The sequence below is a fragment of the Pocillopora verrucosa genome, chromosome 3 (genome assembly GCF_036669915.1).
Source record: "Pocillopora verrucosa isolate sample1 chromosome 3, ASM3666991v2, whole genome shotgun sequence".
Taxonomy (NCBI): Eukaryota; Metazoa; Cnidaria; class Anthozoa; order Scleractinia; family Pocilloporidae; genus Pocillopora; species Pocillopora verrucosa.
Genome location: NC_089314.1, coordinates 19,075,239 through 19,096,325, shown reverse-complemented (window position 1 = coordinate 19,096,325; position 21,087 = coordinate 19,075,239). Strand labels below are relative to the sequence as shown.

Genomic DNA, 21,087 nt, shown 5'->3' with positions numbered 1-21,087 from the left:
AGAGCGGAATCTGATAAATAACCATTATAAAGTCAATTATATTGGAATATTATTGTATTGCATTTGTATTCCATTTGGGGAAGCACTCATTTAATGATTAAGGAAACCTGCTGAAGTTGATTGTCCTTCAGTTGTGATCAATCGGCTGGGTTTATTCGTAATGCTACCCACCTTGGAGGAGATGCTGATCTATTTTGGATCATCACAAGAGTATTGGCAGGCGTAAAAATACAGGACTGAAATCGTGGTATCAAAGCAGAATACAAAGACTACTAATTACTACGACCTGCTGATTACACAGTGTAATGGTTGTTATTAGAAAAACAAAGTTGAGACAAATAATTATTTCCAGTGATTAGGTGAAAAATGATTCAGTTGCAATTTCGCTAGGAGTCATTTCAGTTATAGATTTGAGTGCGTCCGTTAATCTACTTAAAAGAGAGGAAGAATATCGAAGGTCATATTGAACTGTTCGCTGGAGAGACGCTCTGTTAAAAAAAGCCAAAAACACATCACAATGATGTTAACGAAAAGTCCTGTGCGCCGTACATTTTGTGCCTTAGCGTCATTCACATACAGTGAGTGTAGTCGACGGCAAAACAAGGAACGGATGCATGCATCACAACACAATTAAACATTAACACGGCCGGTTGCAAAAAGGGAGTCACTTTAATCAAATTAAATTATTTACCTACTTTCAATTCAAATTTTTTACTTCACAACATGTTCCAGAAAGAGCATAGGTGTAGACTGGGGACTTCGTTTGGGGAATAAGTTAACAGCCAAAGGAGACTCACAGAATACGATCTTTAAAAATAATGTTAAAAAAATTTGAAAATCCTGAAATGGCTTTGAAATTGGGTTCACCATTATAACATTTACGTTGAAAGTCAAATCCACTAGAACAAAGACAGAGTTTTAAATCATGATCACTGCCTAAAAATGCCAAATAGGCGCTAAATTTTTTATCTCAAAATTTCATAAGTTAAAAGTTTTTTTCTTCTTCTTCTTCTTTGATTTCAAAGTTACTTCTTATATGCGCAAGTGGTGCGTCAGGGGCAGTAATCCAGTTATTTGCAATCCATTTGATTCCCTTCTGCACTCCACACCCCCCGTGAAGGGTGTAATCGTCCCTCTCTCCCAGCCAGCCAGTCTCTTCATCCACGAAGTGATTATACCACATGATAGCCTTGCCTCGCTTTGGGGGGACCACTAGTTTGGCAGCATGGCAGAATTCCATCAAGTTGAATAAATCATCACTCATGGTTTTGATGTACAACTGTGGGAAAATGTAAGAAAGAATGTCGTTAGGTATCTTCGTTGAAACTCTTGCTGCCGTGCTCCGTTTGTCTATTTCACCGTTTTTCAGGCGAAAATCATATGGAGTTTAGCAGCAGCGCAACTAAAGAGTGGTTCTCCATCAATTCAATAGATAGAGGAAAACCAAAAATTAGGAGGAAATATCTGTGCAAGGACGAGAACTAAAAATAAAAACTCAATGCACATTTGATGCCACGTTCTAAAATCGTAACCAGGCATCAGCGGGTAGTAGGCGAGTGCCTTTGATAACAAAGTCATCCCTGCTCTCCCCATCAGACATCATGTTGGTAAAATTTTCATCAATAACAGGCTTAAATTAGCTTAAGTTTCTGTGCTGAACAGCTAAATATTTCAGCGGTTTTAGCCTTTTTAGCCCAGATATCAAATCCCACAAACTTAACAAATTCAGAAACAAGAACAAAATCCTCACAAAGTTTAAGCAACTCTTGTTCACGTGAGGAAAAACTTAGAGATTGCGCGAGTTCTGCTTCTCAATCAGTCACATCCAAAAGTAAAAATCAACGCCATTTTGTCGTTTGTATCTTTACCGGCGCTTGAGTTGCCGCCTGGATTTTGTTTACTATTTTACTACTTGCAGGGCGTTAGTAGTCACTGTGATTTTGGAGTCACTTTATCACTGACCTGTTGATCAAAGGTTTTATTATCAGCAACTGGAAAAGCTGTTTCTCCACCCTCCTCGACGTCATTTAGGTAATACAATATAGTAATATATCTATAAACGAAAAGAAGCATGACTTGAGATTGTCTGTCACACAAGGGCGGAATACCGCGTGGCATGAAAATTTTGCGGGTCTAAATTTTGGCAGATGTTGTGGATCGTCTTTGATCCGCAAAGCTACATTTCCGCAGAGGAAAAAAAAAATTTCCACCGCACAATGAATAAAATCCCGCCAAAATTCACCACTTTCAGTTCTATTAATAATACTCCACGGAATTAGGCGAGAGGAGGGGGCAGACCATTTGTTTAACTTCCATTTGGACAGCAAGTTTCTGATATTCATTCAGTAGAATTTTAGTAAGTTATCAGTTTATCACAATCAGTTTTACCCAATTCTGTTCTTAGTGGGATATCAAAACCGATTTTGAGCGCTACTCTTCCACTTAAACCCTCTCTAGTGCCGCAATGGCCCTTACATGGGCAGTATGTGCTCTTTTCTCGAGAAAATACTTAACTAACCTACAAAGTCTGCAAGCTGGTATCTTGGTGACGTTCAGGTGACAGCACTTGAGGTGCGAGTGAGTAGCCACTGGCTGAGCATCGTGATGAACATTGTAATGGCCATTTTCATCGTACTTCACCACCTGAAGGTTGAGACCAAACTTTGTACGGTAAGTGTTTACTTTATAGAAAAAAGGAAGATGTTTCCGTAGTTGGGGCTAAAAATGTGCCATTGATGAAATCTCTAATAACTGCGAGAAAGCATCGAGGATCCAGAAGATTGTACTCGTACTTTACTTGTATCATGCATGCTACTTGAATTAGTGTTTCAGGTGAAAATGAACAATTGCCCAATGGGATGTCGAACGAGCGAGAACTTCACCTTAAAGGTCACTCAGTTATTCTTATATCTTTTTGGGAACTACAAACATAAAAACTGGAATGAAATAGCCCAGAAGGGTTACCCTTAGAGTGAGGTCTGTATGGAAGATTAAGAATCATTAATTACTGGATACTCTCTTGTCTGTAAGAAGGCAAGTGAGTGGGAACTGAATCAGCATTAACTCTTAGCACCTAAGAGAGATTAACATATTATTTCTCCTTCAATATTACCCCTGAATCAAACACTAAGGTCACGAGAAGTGATCAGCTACTAAAGAAGCTTCTGGTTGTTAAACAAATCCTGCGTTTCAGCACCTTGGGAAAATGTTTAGAGAACAGCGTGGAGAATATGCATATTGATCTTAGGGTGTAAAGGGTCAAAACACCGTAGATCTTACTTGTAAAGGTTCACTTCCACGGATGACACGATCAGGTAGCCTTGTTAGTTTCTTTATTCTGTGTAAGAATAAGTCTTAATGTTAATTTGATCAGAAATTGATAATTAACAAAACTGACAGGGTCCCATTGTGGACAAGCCGAGAAATATCCTATCTCAGTTTTCCCAGCAACAACAACAACAACGAAAAGACATGCATGAAAGTGATATCTTAACTTCACCTTTCTCGTAACCTTTGCATAATTTTACTGGCAAACTTTCCCTGATGTAGCCAGGTTTGGTGGCTGTTTCGTTCACGGTGAACTGGTGATAATTCTTTCAGCTTGTTCATATAGTCGTCCATAGCAGCCGTTGGTAGTTTACGAAATTCTTGTATCGTGACTTTACCTACAAGTAAACAATAGCAAGAATTCGGTTCACAAACAAGATTTAAAAACAAGTGCCAAGAAATAAAAACAAACAAATAAATAACCCTCCCAAAATATCCAAGGAATAAACAAGGATGGTAAAAAAAAGTGAGAATTGAAAGGTAGACAAAACTACATATGCAAAGAAATAAAAGTTTTAAACAAACCACGAGCATACCATCATCAAACTCTCTGATCTTCAATTTCTTTATCCTGAGGAAAAGGCAAAGTGAAATTTGGTACAAGTTTTGATTCCACAATCAAAACCAGTGGATCATTGGCTGGCAGTGCGGCCGATTTCGGCTCTTATTTAATTCATAATGCAGTGCTAACTGATTTATTCTTTCTTTTGAACCTTTGTTTCACGAACCAAGGTCTGAATAAAGATTCTCTTTAAAAGAGAGGAAGGGATTGGGTGGGTACTCCGAAGAAAAATGCAGTATTGTGGTAAAATTGAGTAATAAGAGTAAAATTGGGCGACCTCTTTGATTTTGGCGGCTTTCGACAAAAATCAACGAATTTTATTTTACCGCGAAAGTTCGATGAGTAATCACTTCATTCTCCGGATGCCTGCTGTTTTGGACGACGGAAATTAAAATTTCTTCATGATTGACCAGAAGAAGATGGTTACTTTCGCGGCTCAAGATATCAGAGGCAGCTATCTACGTGATTGTGTTAAGCGGAGTGAGTTGTACTTACATGACGTCAACTTCCTCAGGGGTCATGTAAAGAAACTTATATCTCCGTGAAAAGTGAATTACCTGAAATTAAGAGGTGATGAAAACACACATTGGCAAAAAATTTCCGTTCATTTCACCTGATATCTACTGAATGATTTTCTGGCAAACGTTACTCTTAAAATATGAAAAATAATGAATATCACTGAAAACACTGTGGTTTTGCTTTCTTCCAGATGTTGCAGTAAGAACCTATTAGAATATATTGCTCTAAAAGAAGTCATTAAATTATAAAAAAAATTTCAAGCATTACGTTTTGAATCACTAAATTTCTTATACCCGTTTGATTGCTAAAGAATTCTCCCGTCATGGAATTGTTAGCTGGAATTTATTAAATAAACAGCCAGGCATATAAAATAATTTATATATCTTTTTAGTACAGAATGGCATCGAAAACGTTCCACAACCTCGTCTTTAGTTATCTCCTTATCCTGATTTTTGTCCCAGCTTAGATATATACCAGCAGCTCCACTTGCGTGCCCTAGTAAATAAGTAAAAATTTATTGGTATGAAAGCAGGAAAATAGTGAATTTTTAATTTTGTATCGAAACGCATAAAAATCATTTTTCGTCTTGTCAAGAGCGTAGAACAAAGGAAAAAAATCTGAGTCCTCACGGGCAATCGAACCTTATACACCTTCTCCTGAGAGTATGAGGAGTTTTCGCCCCGTTGCAACTTCGGCCTTTAGCACTTTTACGAGTTCGCCCACTACAGTAAAACGAGTTCGCCCAAAAATCTTTCAACTTTTCTCCTTATGGCAGAAAGTATTTTGTTAAAATTATGATAAATTTAGATCTAGATGAAATTTCACAACGAAATAATAACATGGTTCGGTCAACATGCAGATAACCAGCCGTGAGCTATAACGAGCGTCATTCATTTGCAAATGATCGGCGATGTCGAAAGTGTCGTATGAATAAACAGAATACGAATAAGATTTCCTTATTCCTTATTGGAACAAACTATCAGTGAAATTGTTAGCGTTACCTTTCACTTCTTTCTTATGTTGTTCTTGAAATTCATCAGTATGCATGAGGCTATTTTCAAGGCCAAACATTTCAGCTAGATCGATGATATGCTCACTTTCCTCCTCGCTTAGAAAATCAGGGAGCTCTGTAAAAGAAGACAAGTTTACCTCAAATTTAACTAAAAATGTTTACAAAATCATGAATCTCGTCGCGATCAAGACTATATTGTCTCTGATTGGTACCAACTGACACCGAAAATAAACCACGTGCACGCGCGCACACATCAAGGTGGCTCATGAAAGAAGTGGGAGATACGGTCATAGCTTTGGCCTGGTGGCTAGTGTGCTGGAGTTTTGATTGAAGGGTTCGAGCCTTGCCGAGTTATTGTCCTGTGATCTTTGGAAACACTTCATTCGCAAAGTGCCTCTCCACCCCGGGGTTTACAGATGGTACAAGTGAACTTTTAGGAAAGCTTAACGAAATGCAAGAGGGTGACCCTCGATGGAGTGGTATCCCAGTTCAGGCAAATTATAGTCTTGGTCGCCTCAACTAAGCTATCGAAACCGTCGGAGTAAGCCTCAGCATGAGCCTACATCGTAAGCTGTCTTTCAAGTTTCTGTCCAGTATCATGTGAGAGACTAAAAACCATTCTGGCCGGGCATCTTGGAAAAAAAGGCAAAAGGTAACCGAGAAAGCGAGACAAATTATTGCTGGTTTAATGTAAGTATATGAGACCGACTCGAACACACAGCTGTCTGAGCGTACTCCCTTTTTAGCATGAAGCGACTTCATAAGAAGAGATTGGGGTGCACTGATTGTTTATGAAAAAGATAACTAAAAATTAGTGAGTAAAAAAACAGGCTTCATTTATGTTTTGAAATAGTGAAGTTCGTGTCATTAGTCTTTCGAGAAATCACAGATCGCCAATTATGAAATATGTGATCCATTATATCATGAGTAATATTCTTGTTTGGCTTTATCCACTGATTTTAAATTAGCCACCGTGAAGAGTTTCTATAGCTGAAGTTTGGATTGCTAGCCCTGCGTCCGAGAAAATAGATGAACTGTGGGTTGCGTTTGTTTTAAATGCAGAAAATGGAGCTCCGCTATTAATGGGAAAGACAAGAACAAAGGAACAGTTGATTTTATGATAAGAAAATATATTGAACTTTTACTCTATGAAGTCTTACCAAACACCGGAGGTTTGGAGGCTAAAGTTATCATCTTGTATTTTTTCCCAGGCTCTAACTCTAATTCCCTCACGTGACCTCTCTGTCAACGAAATGAAGAGCACAAATCAACCCATGTAGTTGACCGTTTTGTAGAGTGCGTTTTCAATCTGGACCGAGGCCTCGCGCGGGCCTTTTTTTCTTCCCATTTCCCTCGCGACGCTGTTGTTCAAGGCCTCAGAACCGACTTACCCTCCACCTCCAAACATATAGGCTACGGCTACATATACACCTCATTTTGGAGATGTTTGACTTTGATTCACAGTACCTAGTTTGAAGACAGTGGTAACATTTGATCACGCAGTCTGATCGTTCGGGTTACATTATTCCTCATTGGGGAAGACTGTTTTCAGTGGTGGTGACCGATGTTTCGACAACCTCAGGGAAAGAAATTATCAGAGTCAAGTGAAGAGTTGACTTCCGCTAAGGTTGTCGAAACGTCAGTCGCTACTCATACCAACAACAGCCCTTCTCCGTGATAATTCCATTCCGACAATCAGAGTACACGGTCAAACATATCAAATGACTTTGACACCGTGCAAAAGCACCTTAATTATGTCTGTAATGCGAGATTGTGACAAGTGTATATCTTTTAACGTGTAGCTGAGCATGTCCGGGGAACTTTAAACAGACACTAATATATTCAAAACGCTAAATGGATAATTTTGAAGACGAAAGTCCCTGAATGCCATACGCGTTCACTGTTAAAACATAAAACCTACATTTCTTACACTGCCATTCAGTTAAGTCGCTTCTATTTACCTTGACTGGATCCCATCTAAAAAGGCGTTCGTGGTCGTCGCTAACAACACATGGTCCTTGATCCGCTTGCCTGGAACACACGCCGTTTTCACAAGAGAGATTAATTTGACTTCCAACATAACAGCTTACAAATCCAAACAGGGTAGTTAAAACCCAAATATAACTGGTATAAATTATCATATCTTAAATTTTTGCTATCTTCGCCTCAAATTCGATAGCAGCGAAGCTTGCAATATAATTTATCGATCTATAAGTTGAACTGGTATAGTTAAATTTTAGTGTTGAATTTTTTGTAAATTATTCAAAGCTTTAGCCCTTACTGTCTTCAAATACAAGATGGACATGTAAACTCTCATCACCAAATTTATACATTATTCGAAATTGAAGCTACGAGAATTTATTGTTTGAACTGGAAAATTCTCTCTGTTGATTATGCTGTTTATTCTCGCCACCTGCCTCTAAACTAAAAGTATCGACCATACGAGGAGAAAAGACATTTTGATCAAATGTTCAATAAAGCGAATACAAGCGCTCGCACAAGAGCACGAATTTATGTAGAGTACCTTTGCGGTACCGTTCGGTTACTAAGTAAAAGGCCTTCCCCTCGACATAGCTGGCTTTGATTATGTCGCATCTGGCTAACTACTTGAGAAAAAGAGGTATTATTTTTTATCAGTTTAGTCTCATTTCGACAGCCAATCCACCACGCTCTGTCCACCCGTGAACACCTGCTGTCTACTTCTTTCAGGTTCAAAGCGCCGCAAAGAAAAAGGAAGAAGATTTTTACATGTGATGTAACTCTCCTAGTTTTACCTCGAACTTCACTCTCGGAAAACCGTTCACTTCTCGGAACAGATAATGTCCGCTGACAAATATCCGTGCATATTTTTGCGCCAACTAGAGGCAGATATTTAACTTTATCATGCTATTGATAAAATCTTTAGAATGTACGCATTTATATTTGGTTTCATTTCAGAAAATGACGAACATTGTCTTTTTGAATGCACCGTGATATTGGTTAGTATTGCATTTTAATTAGCTAAAAGTCGATATGTACAGAGTTCATGCGATGTGCGGAAATCCCCGACAGTGAGGAGTAGGAGGGGTACTTATCAGTAATTCCAAATTATCAATAATGGCGAATTGATCCGGTTTATACAACAACACCGACAACAACAAAATTCTCATCGCATGCAACTATCCTTGTTTGAGCTGAGTAACGTAAAAGCATACCAACTACAAATAAGGAGCCTGTGGATTGTAAGATCACATAAAAGAACAGGCAACTCTATTTTCATATTTTAATTGAGATTCAGGTTCCATTTACATTTTCGAGTCTTCACTTGGCCACACACGAAAAGGAGCGTCTCAAAACGATGAGTTTTCAAAATGCTCCACTTTTGAGACCGTTTTCGAAACTCCATGTCAGTTATAGTCTTTTCCAGGTTTTTTTTTAGGATCAGTGGACGGTGGCCACAAACGCATGAAAAAGTACGAGTTTAAGCACATTAGTGTGGTCACGGCCTCAATGACTTTGCTTGAGACGAAAACGGACTCTTTTGAGAACCCATTATTGAACGTAGTCGGGGCTTTAAACAGCTTTACCAATACCAAGAAAAAAAATGTAGTTCTATGAATCAAGGAGACCATTCTTTAATTCAGGTATAAATTAGTGGAATTAAGACTACAGAGAGTGGTCAAATTAGCGCATCATTAAAACAGAAGTTTCCCAAAACGATTTTGAATTCGCAAACACGCAATTTGACGAGATTTTTTTTAGCGACAGCAGGGAGTTTTTTTTTGTATAGACTACCATGTAGGAGGCTTGGGTTCGCCTATCGGCAGAATATATTGAAGAACAAAACACAGCAAGTGTGATGATTAAAAAAAAATTGCGAGCGAAAAACATCACGAAACGTTCGTATGCGATGCGAACAGAACCAATGGCACAGAGTTAACATGTAAATTAACATATGAAAAAAACAAAAGAAAATCGGCTTCAATTGTTTGACTTCTTATAACGGATGACAGATCAAAATAAGGTTAGTTCCACCGCTGTATATATCAAATTGAACTCTTTATTGATGAGTTATTATATTTTCCTTTTGCATATGGGAGAAACTTATTGAATTGAACAGCAAATCGACGTGGGAGCTTAAAGTAAATCAATGTCCCAGCAGAAATAACCGGTGATTTTCAGTCAGGAAAACGCACCAGCACTTGCGTAAGCTTGTTGGGCCACCGAAAATATACCATTTGTACATAAAACAATTCTTCCTAAATTATTGGTTTTACAAGTGATTATGGTTTTGATAAGGGGAGTCATGGTAGTTTGGGATACATCGGTCAAAAATCCGCATTTCTTAAAGAATTATGTTTGCCATTACCATGCAACAGACAAAGAGACTCGTCGTGCTCTAGTATCGGAACTTTTTGATAAAAATAAACCAAGGCACTCTTAATGCCACTTCATGTGGCTCTTAGTTTTCTTGTTGGCACAGGTTTATCAGGGAAAATGTTAATGACATCAAGAATATAATCAGTTCAACATTCTCCACAGGCTCAATCACCGGCGCACGAGGAAACTTTTTTTATTAAATCTAAATTAAAGTCGATTTAGATAAATTTCACTGATTGACTTCGCTGAAACGACTTCCAACTATGAGAAAGTCAGGGGGAAATACTCAACTTCTCTGACGGTAACAATATCAGAAAGATTCCTGACTAATGTGTCTGCGAATTGTTCATGAATCGGTTCAACACAGTTTGATTCAGCTTATTGTTTTTTTGATTTTAGATTGAACTGCAGCGGGAGTTGACAAACACACCTGCTTTTTCGAGGCTTTAACATCTCTTTCTAATTATCCTTACCCAGTCTATTCAGCTACATGTTTTATTATGGCATCCTCACAGTGTCTGATCCTGGAGATTAAAGTGAATATTTCCATTACAAAAGCGCTTAAAAACTCGTTTTCAAGAGCCCCGGTGGCATTTCTATCAGATCAAAGAGTGGTCGAAAAAGAGAATGAGAGAGAAGAAGGACGCCTCCCGCTGGTAATTTTAATTTTGTGGTTCCTATGGTGAAGAAGACGACTCGTTTTGTTGGTTTCCTAGACCTATTATAAGTATAAATACAGCAAACCAAGAAACTCAATTAAATTGTGAATTACAGAAGTGCAGGTTATACAAAAAGGAACTAGTGGAATAACGACAAGGGCAGAAATTCAATCGCCGCACAACAGTGAATAGCGGACCTTAGGCGAGAAAGAAAGATACGTTCGGAACTGGTCCAAAGCCTTGCAAAGCTTCTAAACGTAGGCGCAATTCAGAACGAACACGTCGAAAGAAACGGAGTTCTCATGCAGTAGAAGTTGATCATCGCCCTACAATAAATAGCTTATCTAAAGCACAAAAGCAAGATGAGCTCGGATGTCATTCAAAACATGACAAAACGACTAAATTCGGGTGCAATTCAGAACAAGTCTTCCGAAGGCAACGGACTTCAAATCGACAGAGTGCTCGAGGCGATTTTGCTCTCTTTTTTGGCCCTCTTCGCTATCGTGGGAAATGGCCTTCTCATGTACGTCATATACTCAAATCACAATCTTCGAACTCTTCGGAATGCTTTTGTAGCAAGTCTTGCGGCTGCCGATCTCATGTTAGCTTGTACAGACATTATTTACCAAGCTGTGGAAAAGGTCATAATCGACTTTAAGCCTATCCACCCATCGGTTTGTTACATTATCTTGCTTAGCGGAGTATTGTTCGGTTCTGCTTCTGTGTTTAACCTCACCGCCATGACTTTGGTCCGTTACGTAAACATTCGCTACCCTCTTCATTTTAACCGTTACCTAACTGTCCATCGCTCTACTACCATTGTACTGGTGACTTGGCTAATTGCGCTTTGTCTCGCGTTCCCGCCTCTCATTTGGCGTCCGGAAGGCGTCGTGTGTTCGACAACGAAGCCTTCCGACGAGCACATCTTAAACGAAGCCATATACATGAGTGCCGAGTGGTTAATTTGGTTCATTATCCCAGCGATACTCATAACGTTTTCATATTATCGCATATACATGATCGCAAGAACTCAAGCCAGGCAGATAGCTGCACTAGAAGTGACTGCAGTCAGTGAAACAAATTCTAAGAATTCTTTTCCTGTAAGAGGACGAGCGTCGTCTTTGAGAGAAAAGAAAGCGGGGCGAATGGTGGCCATTTTGGTTGGATTTTGGGTTCTTTGCTGGCTTCCGTTCTTCACAGTGCTCACCATAAGTAAATTCAAGTCTCAAGTGCCAGGCTTTCTCATGCGTTTGTTTCTGTGTCTTATGTTTGCAAACTCAGCAATTAACCCTATTGTATTAACGTGGTATAACCGTGAACTTAAAGAAGCGATTAAGAAGTTGTTCTGTCGAGAAAAACAGCGTAACCAGTCGTTATCCATGGCAGAAACACGGTCAAACTTGAGAGGATCAACTTCTAGAACAGCATTTTAAACATGGCATACAAACTCATAAATAAGACTGATCAAGGGCGCTGGCTGGTGTTTCTCTCAGAATGTTTTAAACACCTACTGAGAAGGGAGGACAAAATGTAAGAGCATGCCGTGTCAAAAAAAGTATTATTACTCGCAAGAAATAGCTCTGGATGGTACTTTAAACGAGTGAGTTTTTACCCCTTAAAATCCATTCAAATAAGTCGCAATCTTTGATTCTTTATTACGTACAGAAAATAAATCTAATCAAATTTTATGATTACTGAATCGTTATAAACTCAAGGTTAATGTCATATAGGATCTCAAACTCACAGCAAAAGAAATCACCTTGTGGCAAGGACAATAACTCTTTACATGACATCAAATACAAAATATCAGACGGACCTAGTCTCGTACATATCGAAATCTTTCACGACCAAGCGGTTGCAAGATCCTACACTGTGGATCTGGGTACAAGGTTAAGACGGACCAAAGACTACCACTACTCTGACGTAGACCATTTAAACTCAATTAAGGCAATAAAAGAATGTAAGGCTTTCTTTGCCGATCTTGATTTTCGTTGAATAAATAAAAGGATTGTTTTATAGGTAAAAGAAAGAAGAATTGTTTTGCTTTCAATTGTTGTTTTTGGTGTCAAAGCCATAGCAAATTTCAACCAAATATACAAGGCTTGTTCACTGAATAGTGAAAAAAAAATTATTTGTAGTTCTTTTTTATTTTCCATCCTAAATCATCCATTACAGGAACAACTCAAGTTTTGATTAACAAAAATTGTTGAAGCGCCCGATATGGGACTTGAACCCATGACCCTCAGATTAAAAGTCTGATGCTCTACCGACTGAGCTAACCGGGCGATTATTATTTACCTGCTGGAAAAATTATGTGTATAAAACAAGAACTCCACAGAAGTCACAAACTGCTATCAAATGAATTGGTGTTTGCCGGCGACGTCGAATTACGACTTTGCCGAATTTGTGGTAAAACGTAGGCTTTTCTTTTGCTTTTCAGCACGTTTTTGCCAAGTAAGCATACACACAATTCTTTCAAAGCCTTTTGAAATTCTGAGCCAAGTGAACAGAGGATCATGGGATTGAAGCAGCTGTGAGACACTTGAAACATCCGGAACATATTCTCAATCGTTTCATTGTACTGCCATTCGGCATACATAGGGAGACTGTCAAATAACGTGACAATGTTGAAAGGCAAAAAGCAAACGACAAACACGACAATAATTATTACAAGTAGGCGCATTGTTTTGATGTTCCTCGTGGTTCGCATCCTCTCTATGTCACGTGATGCAAATGCGTCTGCAATGAAGGCGAGCTCGTTTCTAAGCTTGCGCATTACTCGGCTATACGCCCATGATACAACGATACAAGGCAAAATTAACGTCATGATAAGCCGGAATATCTTCGTCACTGTCCTTATGGCGAAACTCTGCTTGATTGGGTCACACTGTAAAATTCCTTTCTCAGTTGTTAGTCCAAATACAAAAAACCTTGGAAGGCCAAATGCAAAACACGACAAAATCCACACAAACACGATGATGAAAAACGCCCTCCCACGTGTCATTTTTAGTGCCAGAGGATGCACTACTGCTTGATATCTTTCGAAACTCAGAGCTACCATCGTGCAAACAGAAACACCCGTAAAAATGAGAAACGATGGACGAGACAACTTGCATAGAAACTCATTAAAAGGCCATGAAAAACATTCACTGAATACGACAATTGGCAACGAAAAGAGCAGAACAAACGTGTCAGAAACAGCCAGGTTGACAACTAAGTAATTAAATGGCGTATGCAGCTTGGAATCTCTGGATACGATGAATATGACCAAAAAATTCCCAAACACCCCAAGAAAGAAAACAGCGGCATAGATAACGAAGATAAAAACGGATAATGGTTTTGACACACAAACAAGTGGGTGATCACTTTGTTGGGTTGAATTCTCACCAGGCTGATTGAAGTCGGAAGTTTCTTCCAACGCCGTGGCGTTCATCACAACAGATTAATGATTACTAGTTGTTGCGAAGTTCTCTTTGTTGACAGAAATCTTCTTGAAGAAGGAAGATGAGGAAGGCCTGCCAAAGATGCCCTGGCAATGATCCTCTGGCAATGATCCTCTTTCCTGCAGGCTTTAGATCAGTTGTTTGCTAGAGTATTCTTAATTGTTTTCCATAGGATACTTTCCTGCCCCAACGAAAAACCTCTAATCAGTAAATACTGACTCTTACACTGGAGTGCGGAATGAGACTGAGCTTTTGACTTTTTTATTTGTATGATTCTTCTAATACATGCTGCTCTTTCGCAACGTCAATATACTACCTGCCGGAGACAATTTTATCCAAGAATATCAAACTGAACTGAAATTTATTGTTTGACGTTAACAATCTGGATAGCCTTTCCCATTCAGATTTTTTTAAAACTTTTTTCTCTAGGATTTTCTTAGGAGGGTAAATAACATTCCGTTCATCAGTTGTTGGAATAATCTCCATCTTATATTTGTCAAAAATTCTCGCTTCAGGCGAAGGCAGTATGAATAATTAAAAGATTTCATCATTCGTCGTTGATACTCTTTCGTTAACCGAGCTATTAAACTGGAAGGGATTGTTTTTCACCGTTTCTTTAATAACATTCTCTATCAGTTATCACTCCATCGATCTCCAGACAACCATATCAGACTAGAAACAGGTGCACTTTGCGAAAACCAAGATGAAGGATAAAAAGGATTGTCGTTCAGTGTCCTTACCCATGTATTATTAACTAAGTGTGAGATAAATTCAGCAGCAAAAGATTAAACCATTTGTAAACCGATAAGAAAATACCTTATATACGAAAATAACTCACTGACCTGTTTTAATGCCTGGCGTGCAGAATATATAGCGGAGGTGGATAAGCTTAAGTTTGTCAAATATCCGTGAATGGTTTAGATGTTACTTCGCCGAACGCAACTACATGCAATAATAATATTACGCAGAACTCTAATTATAATCTTGGCTCAGATCGCAAACAAGCCCAGAAGTCCAGCTGCTCGCGAAAATTGTCAAACAATGAAGACAAAACATTAATTGCGCGAGATTTTACTAAAATGAAAATCATGCGTTTTGTTCTGGACCTTTCAGTTGTGCTGCGTGTTTTAAGGTGCAATGCACCTAAAAAAAATTGTACATTTAGAAACTTAAAATCCCCGAGGCTGTAAGTGTCTCTAAGGAAAAGATTTCTTAATCAAAAATAAGCTTTTTCAAAGTAATATTGTAATAATGTCGCCTCATTCAAGAAGTCGAAATTAACTTAGTTATTAATATGGAAATTGTTGTGGTAAAAACAAAATGACATTTCGAGCTGAAGTTTGGGATAAATCGACTTTGTGTTTTATAGTTTTGTTGTCAGCCCCATGCATATCAAGTCCTCTGCAAATATGTTAGGTTTGCTCAAGAAGTTACCCATTTAGTTTATTTTTCCTCCTAACTCATCTTTACGCATAATTGGAAATTTTTGTGGTAAAAAGGAAAATGACATTTCAAGCTAACGTTCGGGATTATCTGACTTAACACATCAAATATTTAATTTCTTTCTTACATCTTTGCATTTCACTATCCATTTTTATTATTTGATTTTATTTCTCTGCCTTTTTGTCACACTTAATGGCCTCATAACTTGCTCAGGTTTTTGAAAAGGAGAGGGGAAGAGGGCGAGTGACAAAGAACCGTCCTGTTTGTCACGGAATTAGCCGCTACTGGGTTTTTCTTCCCCTGACTTTTGCCGTTTTCTGCACAACCGCTCTTGGGATTATTTCCACCAACCAAGAGCATGACAAGGGCTACCCGCCAGTCGAACACGAGCGAAAATTAGGAAGTAGAAATTTGAAATAATGTCTACTAGAATTCACCCATGCATAGCACCAATATGACTGACCTCAGGAGAAGGGTGAGTTTTGTTTTCCTTAAAACCTCACCTTTCCCCTCGGCTTCGTCTCCGTAAACTTTCAGGGTTTTAAGCAAAACGAAACTCTGCTTCCCTTGTTATTCCTCCCAATTCCAATACGTTTGTACGTGTCACGTGCCATAGGTCAAATCTCACTGGTCCCTAGGGAAGCAACAACCAGAAGTTTTTATGTCGTGCATCTTGAGACCGCAGTAAAGTTGTGTGCTACCCTGCGTTCGGAAAATGTATTTTTCTTGGCTGTGGAAACCTTGGGGAAACAGAATTCACTGATTTCCTTGTGGCCTTCATATCAAAGCACAATGGTGTAAAACTGTTATGGTCAGCCCTCTCCTCCAGGGGTTATGGGATCAAGACGCTAGGCGCTTTTAAAAACTTTGTTCAATCAATATATCCATTGGAAGCGTAGTAGAATTAAATTGATTTCCTGAACAAGTTCAAGTTCCTAGCCCCTCAATATGTAACATTGGCTTAGCGGTCTGATGATCATCCTAACGAATGAAGTTTTCCCCCATTAGCGCACATACTTAAACATCAGAATTTCATTGCCATGTAGACTATTCAAAGTAGTACTGAGAACATTTCGGATCGAATATCTTGGATTTTTTAGTCGAAAGGTTTTTCAGTTTTTCGTCTGGAAAAAAGACTCTTTATGTGCTGTTGTGTTCCCCATTCTATCCCCCTTTTTATGATTGCTAGTTTGGCGCTTTTCTTCCTGAAAAAGTATTATTTCTACGTATTGAGGGTTACATAATCGAACAAAAACAACAAGTCCTAAAGGGCAAGGTTTTCATCGCAATCAGATTAATGAGATGCGTGATTAGCAAGCCTTAACACAACAAAAACAACATGGTCTTGTGACTGAAATTTAACACGTGTTATGACGTTGTCAGCGAATAAAGACTATCCGAGTGTTGTAAACAGCAACGCATATCGATAGCACATCACATTTTCCTCACTGCATCAAATCGACTCAACCATGTTCGGACTTTTGGCGTGGAGTCTCCTTTGCCTTATGCCTGGCATTGCGTCAAGCTTTCCTGACGATACACCAAAAGTAGAATTGGCCTTGTATTACGAGAGTTTGTGTCCTGACTGCCAATTATTCATCAGACAGCAGCTTTATCCAACGTACCTCAAGGTCAGCGATATAATAAACCTGACACTTGTCCCGTATGGAAATGCCGAGGAAAGAAAGATTGGAGACAAGTGGGTTTTTCAGTGCCAACACGGGCCAAAAGAGTGCGAGGGGAATCTCATTGAGACTTGCGCCATTTCGCTCCTCAAGGACATTTCGGCATCGCTACCTTTTGTTTATTGCTTTGAGAAGAATATCGAGGGTTCTGAAGAACCTACAACAGTGGCCCAGAGCTGTGCCAAGTCTCTGAAAATTGACTATGATTCAATCGAAGCTTGCGTGAGTGGTCCTTTGGGGAACGAACTGGAACACAAGATGGCCGCGATGACAGATGCGTTAGAACCACAGCACCAGTACGTTCCGTGGGTGACCGTAAATGGAAAGCACACTGAAAAGATTCAGAATATGGCCCAAAGAAATTTGCTGAAGCTTGTCTGTGAATACTACACTGGACCAAAGCCAAAGGATTGTGAAAAGCAAGAGTTTGGCCGATGTTACAAAAAGGTTTTTCCTCTAATCGAGTTAAAAAAGGCACTGCGGGTTGCGGCTCCAGTGAGTGAGCTGCATTGACGACATTACATTATTGTCAGCAACGCACCTATGTAACTTTGTATTGAGGCTACTAAATGAATTGAAATGAATCTAATCAATTGTCACTTTTTCATTGAATGCGGAAACCCCCCACAAACAGAAATGACTCAGCACATGCTTTTAAGTCTTCCAACGTTCTCTGTTCTAGAAATATTTCCTTTATCTGACCGGGTTTTTTTTTTTAATTGAGAAATAACAGCCACTTCTTGAGGAATTGAATGACTTTCCTGTAATCGGATCCTAGCAAAGGCCGGGGATCAAACATAGCAAGTTACTAAAGGAAGTTTGATTGTCTGAAAAAGTTCTCGAATTTCGAAAGGACATTCAATCTCAAAAATATTTTCGTTAGTGTTCAGTTTATTAACACCGGTTTATTTCGAACAATTTCTTGTTAATCTATTATTATAACGTAATGAGATCGTTTATCGTTATGTGAAATCTTTTACACATCAAAATGATCTGTACGCAAAATCACTCCAATAAATGTTCAATCGAACCTTCGCTGAAGTTCATTCTTAATAAATATGGCCAAAGGTTGTTTCGACAGGAGGTAAAAGGGTTTTGGAGAGAGAAAAACGCTTATTCGCTGCTGTCTCATCAGAAATGGATTTAGGATTTAGATTTGATACGAGGGAAGTGTAAAGAAGGTTTATTGTACAATCGTCATTGTCTCGACACGTTACATAACTAGCTATCTTATATCTCTCGAAACAACAATGCCTAAATCCGTTTCTCAAAAATCTCTCCAAAATTGTCTTTGGGACGTCGAAGCAACCTTTTGCCATATACAGTTTTATATGTTTCCTTCCAGCCACTTGCAATGTTTGACCCCTGGCGATCCTAGAAAGCTCTGCGCAAACACAAGGATCCGATAGGATCACAGCTGCTCGCAGAAATAACTGTAACCCTTTCTGTACCTTAAGTATACCGGACTAGGTTCGGGCCTGCATTATTTGTCGTTTACTGGTTGCAATTATTGGGAGGCGCTCTTCGCATCCCTCTTATGCGTAAAAACACGCATGAGAGGGATGCTACCTTGACAGGCTACTAAGGCCACAGTCATAGAATTTTAAAAAGCAATTCAAGGGATGTTGTATGTACAGCGCCAGAGAGAGAACTGAACCAACGTTAAAAAAAGAAAAAAAAATGCACGAAAATAAACAATTAATTTTTGTTGCTGAAAAACGAAGGACAATTTCGGGCAATAAAAATCAGTCTCGTGAAAAGCACATGACCTGGATGCCAAACCCGCTGCGAGCAACCGGAAAAGCAGTAATAATTATTTTCCCTCCCCCTGCCCCGGTCCAGTACTCATCACCCCTACGCCAAATATCTATCGTTATTGTCCCGGCTTGATCTAATTAGTCCATGAAACCGGCCATAATACGCGTTTAAGAGTATAAACGAAAATGGAATCGATAGGTAAACGAAGAAAACAAATACAATGACCCCTCCACTTGCTGTCGTTATTATTGATTATCAGGGGTGGGGTGGGGATCAGATTTGAGCTTCACGGCTAGCACAATCTCGAACAAGGGAGAACTGAAAACGAGCCAAAAGGCTGTAAATAATCCGAGAAAACTCTCTTGAGTCGAAGGAATAAACACATAGGGGAGAAAGGTAGTTAAATCAAAACTAGAGCAGATATTTAGGTTAAGAATACGGCCGTTCATTCCTAAACAAATCTTTTTTTTTTTTTACGACTGTTGCGTAACGCAAACATATGTACTATTTACGGAGGCTTATTGTTCAGCTTAGGTTACCAATGCTTACCTGTCCATCATGCGAACTCCAACCACCCCCGGAACAACTTTGGAACCATTTTAGGTATTACACCGCTGGCACAATATAGCCATGTGCTTTTCATGAGAAAGTCACGCGCCGTCTCTATGCCTGGGTATAAAGGTTGGAATGCTTCTGATTAGAATCAGTGATCCTTTTCGTTGCTAAAATGAAATTCAAGCTGTGCATGCTCTCCGTCCTTCTAGCTGCCCTCCCTGTGTTCTGTGTCGGAACACCGGTAGCTGCACCAAAAGTTGAAATAGCGCTGTACTACGAGTCGCTGTGCGGAGGATGCAGGCAATTCATAGAGACTCAGTTCTACCCAACATTCCAGAAGGTTGGCCAGATCATGGAGGTGATCCTCGTGCCGTATGGAAATGCACAAGAGAGTCGCTATGGGGATGAATGGCGATTTACATGTCAGCACGGGGAGGCAGAATGCGTCGGTAACCTCATCGAAACATGCGCTATTTCTATCCTTCAGAATGCAACATCTTACTTTCCTTTCATCCACTGTCTGGAGTCGACCATCGCCGGATACGATCCAGTGTCAGCAGCAGAGCAGTGTGCAAGTCAATTTGGCATAGATTTCTCCTCCATTGACAAGTGCCACTCGAGTGCCCAGGGAAATGCCCTGGAGCATGAAATGGCTCTGAAGACCAACGCACTCAATCCTCCCCATTACTTCGTTCCATGGATTACGCTGAACGGGAAACACACCGATGAAATACAAAACGAGGCCACGTTTGATCTACTAGGACTTGTGTGTGACACTTATCAAGGCACTAAGCCTGATGCCTGTCAAAAGAAAGAGTCTGCGCTTTCTCGCTGTTATAGGCACGCGTAATGAAAAAGGCATTTTAAAAAACGCTTTTATAGGAATACGCATGAACTCAATTGTAATTTCATGGTTAGCCCATTTAATTGCCTTTTTATGGAATTGTATGACCGTTGCGATCTTCTGATAACCATTAAAACGGTTAATTACGAAACAATTGTTTTAAACATTGTCTTTGATTTCGCCTGGTGATCTCCGTCAAACAACAACTGACTACAGCTGTTACCGCGCGGTTGTGTCGTGTTCTATCCTACGCGCCTGAAACGGAATGAAGAAAGTTAGTGCAGCATGCAACGGTTTCTGTCTACAGGCCAAAGTATCATATTTGTAATTTCGAATTCATTACTATGTTAAAATTTGCTAAATATTGCATTTGGAATAAAAGAACTTGAAATGAAAGATTGCGTGACATGTGTTGACATTGATTGTGCGCTCAAGAGAAAAACAAGCTGGATAGCCTACATTTTCGTTCTTTATTTCGACACCTTAATTCTAGTATTAAATTTAACGCTAGTTTTAATTCTTCGTGGCGATGACTGTGTCCTGTACACTTAAAAGTGCACCTTTGTGACTACTGAGGGAAAAAGAAACCACCCATATCGTTCAGTATAGCGTAACTTAGTATCAGCCTGTAAAGTATCAATAAACAGCCCTTGTTATATATGTGGTCTATCTTTAGGTTAGTCACGTTCGTCACGTAAACCAACGATAGACTTCTGGAAACGTTCCTCATTGCGTGACTGAAACTCCAAAAAAATTAAAATAGAATAAAAGCTTGTCTGGCTTTCGGGCTACCCTTACGGCTTGTCTACGAACGTGTATGTCCTGGAAGAAAAATACGATCACGTTCTAGTTGGCAGACCATGTCAGAGGCCTTGTCAAGCTCTCGTAACGTAGTCTACCTCAATACCTCGCGCTATGTAC

The 21,087-nt window shown here is 39.4% G+C and overlaps 4 protein-coding genes, 1 non-coding gene and 1 pseudogene across 6 annotated transcripts; 3 read left to right on the top strand and 3 right to left on the bottom strand.

Moving 5' to 3' along the window:
• Positions 1-673: 673 nt before the first annotated feature.
• On the bottom strand, positions 674-10,298 carry LOC131794258 (transmembrane prolyl 4-hydroxylase). Of its 2 annotated transcripts, XM_059111771.2 has the most exons (12): positions 10,253-10,298; positions 7,382-7,451; positions 6,581-6,662; positions 5,410-5,535; positions 4,830-4,903; positions 4,385-4,446; positions 3,864-3,898; positions 3,500-3,665; positions 3,280-3,337; positions 2,519-2,643; positions 1,963-2,053; positions 674-1,279 (listed from the first exon to the last, which is right to left on the bottom strand). In XM_059111771.2, exons 3-12 carry the CDS (start codon positions 6,612-6,614, stop codon positions 986-988), a joined length of 1,065 nt encoding a protein of 354 aa, XP_058967754.2. In that variant the 5' UTR covers positions 6,615-6,662; positions 7,382-7,451; positions 10,253-10,298; the 3' UTR covers positions 674-985. The 2 variants fall into 2 exon arrangements, with proteins under 2 accessions (XP_058967754.2, XP_058967753.2); XM_059111770.2 differs by lacking the exon at positions 10,253-10,298 and having other exon boundaries at positions 7,382-7,605.
• A 231-nt stretch (positions 10,299-10,529) lies between these two features.
• LOC131794261 (alpha-1B adrenergic receptor) lies at positions 10,530-12,423 on the top strand. The gene has a single exon (XM_059111773.2). It carries the CDS (start codon positions 10,801-10,803, stop codon positions 11,869-11,871), a length of 1,071 nt encoding a protein of 356 aa, XP_058967756.1. The 5' UTR covers positions 10,530-10,800; the 3' UTR covers positions 11,872-12,423.
• An 85-nt stretch (positions 12,424-12,508) lies between these two features.
• Positions 12,509-14,814, bottom strand: LOC131794196 (neuromedin-U receptor 2-like). Its single transcript, XM_059111715.2, has 2 exons — positions 14,724-14,814; positions 12,509-14,062 (listed from the first exon to the last, which is right to left on the bottom strand). Exon 2 carries the CDS (start codon positions 13,869-13,871, stop codon positions 12,780-12,782), a length of 1,092 nt encoding a protein of 363 aa, XP_058967698.1. The 5' UTR covers positions 13,872-14,062; positions 14,724-14,814; the 3' UTR covers positions 12,509-12,779.
• On the bottom strand, positions 12,651-12,723 carry Trnak-uuu (transfer RNA lysine (anticodon UUU)). The gene has a single exon. It is a non-coding gene; the product is annotated as a tRNA-Lys (tRNA).
• Positions 14,815-16,708: 1,894 nt separating the features above from the next.
• LOC131794265 (gamma-interferon-inducible lysosomal thiol reductase pseudogene) lies at positions 16,709-18,044 on the top strand (annotated as a pseudogene).
• A 1,383-nt stretch (positions 18,045-19,427) lies between these two features.
• On the top strand, positions 19,428-20,562 carry LOC131794267 (gamma-interferon-inducible lysosomal thiol reductase-like). The gene has a single exon (XM_059111778.2). The coding sequence runs from the start codon at positions 19,495-19,497 to the stop codon at positions 20,170-20,172; it is 678 nt and encodes a 225-aa protein (XP_058967761.1). The 5' UTR covers positions 19,428-19,494; the 3' UTR covers positions 20,173-20,562.
• The last annotated feature ends 525 nt before the right edge of the window (positions 20,563-21,087 follow it).

What these genes read in the sequence shown, in the direction of transcription:
- LOC131794261 (XM_059111773.2), top strand. Translation starts at nt 10,801, where the DNA reads ATGAGCTCGGATGTCATTCAAAACATGACAAAACGACTAAATTCGGGT.
- LOC131794267 (XM_059111778.2), top strand. Translation starts at nt 19,495, where the DNA reads ATGAAATTCAAGCTGTGCATGCTCTCCGTCCTTCTAGCTGCCCTCCCT.
- LOC131794258 (XM_059111770.2), bottom strand. Translation starts at nt 7,561, where the DNA reads ATGATAATTTATACCAGTTATATTTGGGTTTTAACTACCCTGTTTGGA. An exon ending in ACATAAGAAAGAAGTGAAAG is followed by an intron (nt 4,904 to 5,409) that starts GTAACGCTAACA and finishes CTTATTTACTAG; the next exon opens with GGCACGCAAGTGGAGCTGCT. An exon ending in CCAGCTTGCAGACTTTGTAG is followed by an intron (nt 2,054 to 2,518) that starts GTTAGTTAAGTA and finishes TTTCGTTTATAG; the next exon opens with ATATATTACTATATTGTATT.
- LOC131794196 (XM_059111715.2), bottom strand. Translation starts at nt 13,871, where the DNA reads ATGAACGCCACGGCGTTGGAAGAAACTTCCGACTTCAATCAGCCTGGT.